The sequence below is a fragment of the Salvia miltiorrhiza genome, chromosome 4, assembly GCF_028751815.1.
Source record: "Salvia miltiorrhiza cultivar Shanhuang (shh) chromosome 4, IMPLAD_Smil_shh, whole genome shotgun sequence".
In the NCBI taxonomy this organism is placed as follows: Eukaryota; Viridiplantae; Streptophyta; class Magnoliopsida; order Lamiales; family Lamiaceae; genus Salvia; species Salvia miltiorrhiza.
This window is the reverse complement of record NC_080390.1, coordinates 53,213,861-53,220,965: the sequence shown is the minus strand read 5'-3', so window position 1 is coordinate 53,220,965 and position 7,105 is coordinate 53,213,861. Positions and strand designations below refer to the sequence as shown.

Here is a 7,105-nt window from a genome sequence, read left to right as displayed (position 1 = left end):
CCATATACACTCACACTCTCTGCATAACACTTGTGCTCAGTTCTTGATCCTATTCAGTTCGCCGGAGCTCGCCGGATTGTGGTGCTACATCCAACGAGACGAAGTCGTTTTACCTTTGGGGAAGATACGCCAAACCGAAGAGCACTACCGGGGCGATAATCTTCTTGCGGGAAGAGATTCATCTCGACTTGACTTAGTTTATACGTATAATTTATTTATACAGTATATTTCAGTTGTATACAATTATTTGAGTTGTAATTTCTCAAATTATTTTCTTTGTAATATTTTCAATTATTTTGAGTTGTAATATCTCAAAATATTTATTTTGTAATATCTCGATCGTGTACCCAGTTCTAACAGTGTATCCCACCAATAAATAGACATAATTAGTAATTAATATATTCTACTTAATTTGGATGAGATATATGAGAGGCATAGTTTGATAACTGTCGGCACAACATCACTTAATTCATGGATAAATAAACTCACATGTTTTGTTTCATTTATTATTCAATATATACAAAATTTTGTAAGCGTATACTCTGTGAATTCCATCTATGTAGTCCATTTTTGCTTAAGCAGAGCATTCTGTTTTATATTATCGTTATATATATTTTTTTGACATTTTAGGGGAGGGGGAGCGATGGGGTTTAAACCCTGGACCTCACTAATCGTAGACAAGAGTTCGCATCGCTTGTTGTCCCATTGGAAATTTATATTATCGTTATTTAGTGAAACACAATTGACAATACACACGGTAATTTAATATTCATGTTAATTTCCACACGAAATTAAGGACATTAATCTTAAGTGATTTCTAAGAGTAATATACATGCAATAATTATACTTTTTGTTCTTGAATAAGATTCTTATATATTAAAGTATTAACCCTCCTCAAAGGGTTCGATAAATTTATAGATTATGATTTTATTTTTTAGACTCCAATCTACAAGTAATAGGTTTTAAGTGTGATACGAGATATCCCGTAACTTTTGTAATGAATAACGATTTAATGTTAGACAATTAATCACAATAGCTGACAATTTTTGACACGACACGAAAGCACGATACGAAATCGTACGAAATTAATTTTTGACACGAAATGAAAGCCTTATCAGGTTCGTGTCCTTATCATGTCGACCCGATAAGAACCTGATAATTTCGTGTTAGGTTCGTGTCACCTGCTAAAGTTAATATTATTATTTTTATTAAATATTTATTTTAAATTTTTTAACTATTTCTACACTTTAGTCTTTAGAGTTTCATGTTTAATCAGATTTTAATCAGATTGTGTCGTTATTGTATCGTGTCAACACGATTCAAATCGTGTTGTTATCGTATTCGTATTGGATTCGTGTCGTATTCGGGTTTGAGTAAATCGTGTCGGATTCGTGTTCGTGTCGAGCACTTCCTTAACAGGTCGTGTTCAGATTTGACCTTATCAGGTCGTGTCGATATCAGGTCGATCTGATAATGATCCGACACGCACGATTTGTCAGCCCTAATTAACAATAGCACTGGAGTTTTGACCATTAAATTTTTAAATAGGTTGCAACTAGCAATAACATTAATTAATTCTCATAAACAGAGCAGCAATCCAAACTCAAAACATAGGCCCGAAACAGACGGGTCGGGCTCTTAAAACAAGGGCCCGTTTGCCAAACAGCACACCACGAATACTTAATAATTTACAATTTCTCTACCAGAAAATCCAATCTTGAAGGATTAATTTAATCCCCACTCAGAAAATGATTCTCAATAAGCAGAGCTCTTGAACGATCCAAAAGATTTTACTGCTCCGGCCCGAAGAACGAACTGATGGTAGATTGCAGCGATGGCTGCTCCGACGAAGGGCCCCACCCAAAAAATCCACTGCAATAATTGATCGAAAGCAATGTATTAGTGTTAATTTATATGATTTGTGAGACCATTTAATAAAATTCAAAGTTGATATATATGCATACTTGATCATCCCAGGCTTTGTCTTTGCCATAAATGACTGCGGCTCCGAAACTTCGGGCCGGGTTGATGCCCGTACCCGTGATCGGGATGGTCGCTAAGTGAACCATAAAAACTGCAAATCCAATTGGAAGTGGCGCCAAAACCTATAATGCAAATTCAAATCCAATTGCTACATAATTAATTTTTTATTTTCATGTAATTAAGTATAATCCGAATTTCAAAATATTAAGAGTTTTTGTAATATCACGAATTAAAAATTACTCTCTCCGTCCCACTTATCTTGACACATTTGCTTTGTACACAAAGATTAAGAATAAGGTGTTAAGAGTGTAATTATAAATGAGAAAATATATATATATATATATATATATATATATATATATATAAATAAGTGGGATGGAGGGAGTGAAATTTAAGTATAGTTGGTGTATTTATAGGTTATGTACTGACCGGAACGTGGGAGTCTCTGGCATTCCTCTTGGGGTCGGTGGCGGCGAAGACAGTGTAGACGAGGACAAATGTTCCGATGATCTCGGCCGCGACGCCGGTGCCGGTGCTGTACCCATCGGCGAGCTCATTGGCGCCGCCGCCGTAGTTGACGTAGTACGCCTTCTGGAACGCCTTCACCAGCCCGCACCCGCACACGGCGCCTAAGCACTGCGCCGCCATGTACAGCACGGCCCGAACCAATGACACCTTTCGGGCCAGCAGAAGCCCGAATGTCACCGCCGGATTTATGTGCCCACCGGAAATTCCGGCGGTGCAGTAAACGAGGATAAAGATCATGCCGCCGAAGGCCCAGGCGATGCCGAGAATGCCAACGCCGCCGCACTCGTCGGCGGCGCTCTGGCTCTTGTAACCGATGACGGTGAGGACAGTGACGTAGAGGAACAGAAGGGTTGCGACGAATTCAGCGATGATGGCTCTGTAAAATGACCACTTTCCCAGCTCCTCCACGTCGATCAAGGGCGCCGGCGGAGGATCTTGGTAGTCCTTGCCGCCGCCGTACTCGCCGGTGGCTCCGACCTCGATATCTTTACCCATTTTCTTTATTTCAAGATTGAATTGAGTTTGACTGTTTACTAACAATTTTTGTGTTGATGATTTGTAGATTGGTGTTGCAGTGGTATTTATATGGAATTTTGAGAGAGTATTTAAAATTTTGGATAATGTAGGTTGAATTTTGCCGCCCCACTTCGATTCATTATTTATTTTGTTTTTATTGTGCTTTAGTGACCCTACCATACCACTTACCACTGTACATTTTTATTTATTTATTATTTGTGTTGGAGAGTAGAAATTAATTTGGAGGGGTAATTTTTGGGTGAATTAAGTAAATTTTGTTTTGATGGATTTTTTTTTTTTTTGAAAAATTATTTGTGGGAATGATAACTGATAAATAGATTTTTTTTGGACGGAATTGTTAAAAGATATTAAAAGAATTCAAATTTTATTCCTCCGTCAGAAAAAGAATGTTTGGATTTCAGTCACAATTGATTCTTATTTTTAAGCATATATATTGAAATCGACATATTAGATCATTCGTGTACATACTATATACTAAGGCCGTGTTTGATTTGTTTGTTGGTTTAAGCCCAATTAACGTAACCCAATATAAATTAATACAGATTCGGCTGCTACGGTAAATGGGCCGCGTGTTTGATATACATCATTAAACCTAGTGTTACGGAATGCGCAGCGTTTGATATGATCTGGTAATTGCACGCCTATAAAATGATATGACCATATTATCCTCTTTATTTTTTGTTATTACCAAGCGTGTCCTTCAGAAACTCCCGCCGAGCAAACTCCCGCCGAGAATGCGAAGCGTCTCCAACTTCTCGAATTCTCGATATTATTTATACCCCCCAAACGCTGTAAATCTTCATATCTGCAAACACTGTTCATAAAGATTAGGATATCTTCTGTATTTTGTAGTACTCCGGCTTATTTGAAGTGCAATGGCATCGGCGCAGCAAGGTAACTGATGGCGTGATATATTCTGCTTGTTTCTGCATGTTGTTTCTGATTTTTTCCTCTGTTGATTTGTGCGAGTTTTTTTCGTTCATTCATGAGTTCTTTTTTGCGTCTCCAGTTTCCTGATTGGCGTGATATATTTCTGCTTATTTTTGCATCGAGATGTACATTGATTGGCGCTGAGTTCTTTTCATTTTATTTGAGTTTTTTTCATCGACAGAACACTCTCATATTGATGGGAATTTTTTGTTTCAATTGGCATGTTTATTGGGAAAATAGAATGAACACATTTTTCTTATATTTATTTAGTCACTGAATACTTCTTTGCGTTATATTTCTCTTTGCTTTTTGTGGAGGATGTTATGTCCAATCCATAATATTGTGAATATGAATCCAGTTTTCCTTTTTATTTTTATTTTTTTGGCTTCTCACTGAATATCATTGCCTGATTCCTAGGGAGTTCGGAACTAGGTCGTGTCCGTCTGAATAAGACGGATAAGACACGGAGGAGTTGGACAGGTAAGGAAGAGGAAGTACTAATGGCTTCGTTGAAGGAGTTGGTGGTCCAAGGCTGGAAGTCGGACAACGGGTTTAGGGCGGGATACCTAACTAAACTCGAGGAGGCGATGAAGGCTGCGTTTCCAGAGACGGATCTCAAAGGTTCCCCGCACATAAACTCTAAGATATGTGCGTGGAAAAAAAATTACTATAGCTTGTCACAAATGTTATCCCGCAGTGGAATTGGGTTTAACACCAATGGTGACTATTTGATTGATTGCTCAAATGAAATGTGGGAGCAAATAGTCAAGGTATTCTTCAAATTTCTTTAGCAATGTTGTTAAATTTTCTCAACTGAAAATGGTGTTTGTAGTTGCTAATACTTCTCCAACGCAGTGTGATCCCAATGCAAGGCTTATGAGGTACAAGCCATGGCCGATGCTAGAGGATTGGAAAGAGGTTTTCGGTAAAGACCGCGCAACCGGGGAACAAGCTGAGGACTTGATGGATGCAGTCAATGAGATGCATCGCCGCGAACACGTCGTGCTCAACACTCCTGAATCCGACTACCATGTCAATCTTGATGACATTCTGGACCACGAAACCGTCGACGAAAGTGTTGGTCAAAGCAGCAAGGAGACACCCACGGCTGGTGTTGTTGGCAGGAAGCGTAAACAGCGGGATGATATGAGTGGTCTGTGTGAGGTACTTCGTGAGATCAACCGTACCACGGATAGGAGGCTGGAGAACTTGGCTAATAGAATTGGTTATGACTTTGACATGGGAAAGGCTAGGCAAGAGGTCTTTGATCAGCTTGGTTGCATCTCGAGCTTTACTATGGAGGACAAATTCGATGTGTGCGAGCTCCTTGCGGACAAGATCGAGCGTCTTGAGATTTTCCGTGGCCTGCCGGCAGAGGCAAAGGAAGCATATGCGAGGCGTTTCCTCGAGGGGAGGTTCAAGTGATTTATGATGGTAGTGTTTTGAAGGTTTTTGGCAAAGTCTTGGCACATTTTATACTTGGTGCAGTCGATTCTATTTTGATGAACTTGCGTAGACTTTGAATGCATTTATCTATCTAGTAGTTAACAGTTGATGACCTTGGGTCAATGTTGTTTTTCCTTTTCATGCCATTTGTTCTTGGTGTTGGAACAAATGTGACATTGTTTCTGTTGTTGGATTTCTATTGGTATGTTTCTTTTTCTATCAATTTAGTAATTCACATTTCTGTGTTATGGTTTTCTTAAATTTTTTAGTATCTGTATGAGCAAATACTTTATAACATAAACTCAGATATAATAAATTCAAATGGTCATATCCATTTGAATGAGATTCATTAACACCAAACTTGAGGTTTCTTAAGAACAAAAAAGGCCACAAGAACATTGAAAATTTGACAGCATAGTTGGTGGCAAGGGAAACAAAAAGCTGATTGTTTTTAAAGCCCAATCTATTTGAATGGGCTTGAGCTTACGCTAGAGCTTTCATCGGCAGGACCATCGGGGCTAGGTAATGCCTTGCGTGGTGGGAACATCTTGTTCGGTTCGAGTGAAGGCCAACTCAGAAACATGTGGCCAAGTCCAGTATGGGCAGGAGGTTTGGGGTTGATTCCAGAATCGTCGTCTTCGGGAAAGAGTTCGCGGGAAACAGGCTGTTGTTCTTTCGCATCTGGATAAGTGACATCATCATCATCGGAGATAACTATTGTTCGCACTGAGGAGCTGATAGTGATCACTTCACAGCTTGGTTTCACTTCACAGCTTGGTTCACGCTTGATTCTTTTTGGTCCAAATAAAGAACACATTTTGTAGTACTCCGGCTCACCACTGTAGTAATAAGCTTGCGCCCACACATTCTCCTGCGCGTAGTATACAATATTGTGTCAGTTTGTAATCACAGAAAATGTTGAACAAATGTATATATATCTATCAGATAACAACAAAAAATAACCACATCAAGGTAACACACCAGAAATATTTGATCCCACACTTCATCGATCGCAATGATGCGATTCGATGGTCGATCCCAATGAGTGTCTGGCCTATTCATCAGATTGATCCAGGTGTTGAATCGGCCCTCCAACGTCTTCAGTCTCTCTTTGATGTCAACAGTTGTGAAATCTTTGCTAAACTCATCATTAAGTTCGCCGGTTACAGTAAGTATTGCATGTGTGCTATTGACACCCCATCCGGCTGAATCTCGTGAAAAATGAAAAGGAGTAAGCATAAGGTATTAAAGAGCAACAACTCACCAACATTGTCATGGAAAATATGATGTTATAGAAAGAAGCTTACGTATGGAGCCCGTTTCCCTTTCAATCTCGAAGATCCGCCGCAACAGCATCGAATCCATATGTTTCTTCCATTCGGCCCCATAGAAGAACCAAGCTTGGTCGGGAATATCTTCGAAAATCATCTTCTCTTTCGTCTGCATAAAACTTTCTGTGGGATGGGGAAGATGAAGTAGCATGCTATTTATGGAAGAATATAGGTATATTTGGAGAGTGGTTTCTTAATGGCAACGAATAATTAGGTAGTTGAGCAAATCCTATTTTGGCATTAATGTGCTTTGAAATGTACAAGTGAGAAGAAAATAGGGTATAATCATTTCAAGTTCTTCAATATAGAACCTCGAGTTCTGCTCGAGTAATGGATTTGCTTGTTAGATT

The 7,105-nt window shown here is 39.2% G+C and overlaps 2 protein-coding genes across 2 annotated transcripts; one reads left to right on the top strand and one right to left on the bottom strand.

Moving 5' to 3' along the window:
- Positions 1–1,537: 1,537 nt before the first annotated feature.
- LOC131020552 (aquaporin PIP2-1-like) lies at positions 1,538–3,150 on the bottom strand. The gene is made up of 3 exons (XM_057949449.1): positions 2,413–3,150; positions 1,965–2,105; positions 1,538–1,872 (listed from the first exon to the last, which is right to left on the bottom strand). Exons 1-3 carry the CDS (start codon positions 3,004–3,006, stop codon positions 1,756–1,758), a joined length of 852 nt encoding a protein of 283 aa, XP_057805432.1. The 5' UTR covers positions 3,007–3,150; the 3' UTR covers positions 1,538–1,755.
- Positions 3,151–4,404: 1,254 nt separating this feature from the next.
- On the top strand, positions 4,405–5,617 carry LOC131020551 (uncharacterized). The gene is made up of 2 exons (XM_057949448.1): positions 4,405–4,748; positions 4,834–5,617. The coding sequence occupies exons 1-2, from the start codon at positions 4,479–4,481 to the stop codon at positions 5,401–5,403; spliced, it is 840 nt and encodes a 279-aa protein (XP_057805431.1). The 5' UTR covers positions 4,405–4,478; the 3' UTR covers positions 5,404–5,617.
- The last annotated feature ends 1,488 nt before the right edge of the window (positions 5,618–7,105 follow it).

What these genes read in the sequence shown, in the direction of transcription:
- LOC131020552 (XM_057949449.1), bottom strand. Translation starts at nt 3,006, where the DNA reads ATGGGTAAAGATATCGAGGTCGGAGCCACCGGCGAGTACGGCGGCGGC. An exon ending in CCAGAGACTCCCACGTTCCG is followed by an intron (nt 2,106 to 2,412) that starts GTCAGTACATAA and finishes TTTGCATTATAG; the next exon opens with GTTTTGGCGCCACTTCCAAT. An exon ending in ACAAAGCCTGGGATGATCAA is followed by an intron (nt 1,873 to 1,964) that starts GTATGCATATAT and finishes CAATTATTGCAG; the next exon opens with TGGATTTTTTGGGTGGGGCC.
- LOC131020551 (XM_057949448.1), top strand. Translation starts at nt 4,479, where the DNA reads ATGGCTTCGTTGAAGGAGTTGGTGGTCCAAGGCTGGAAGTCGGACAAC. An exon ending in TGTGGGAGCAAATAGTCAAG is followed by an intron (nt 4,749 to 4,833) that starts GTATTCTTCAAA and finishes TCTCCAACGCAG; the next exon opens with TGTGATCCCAATGCAAGGCT.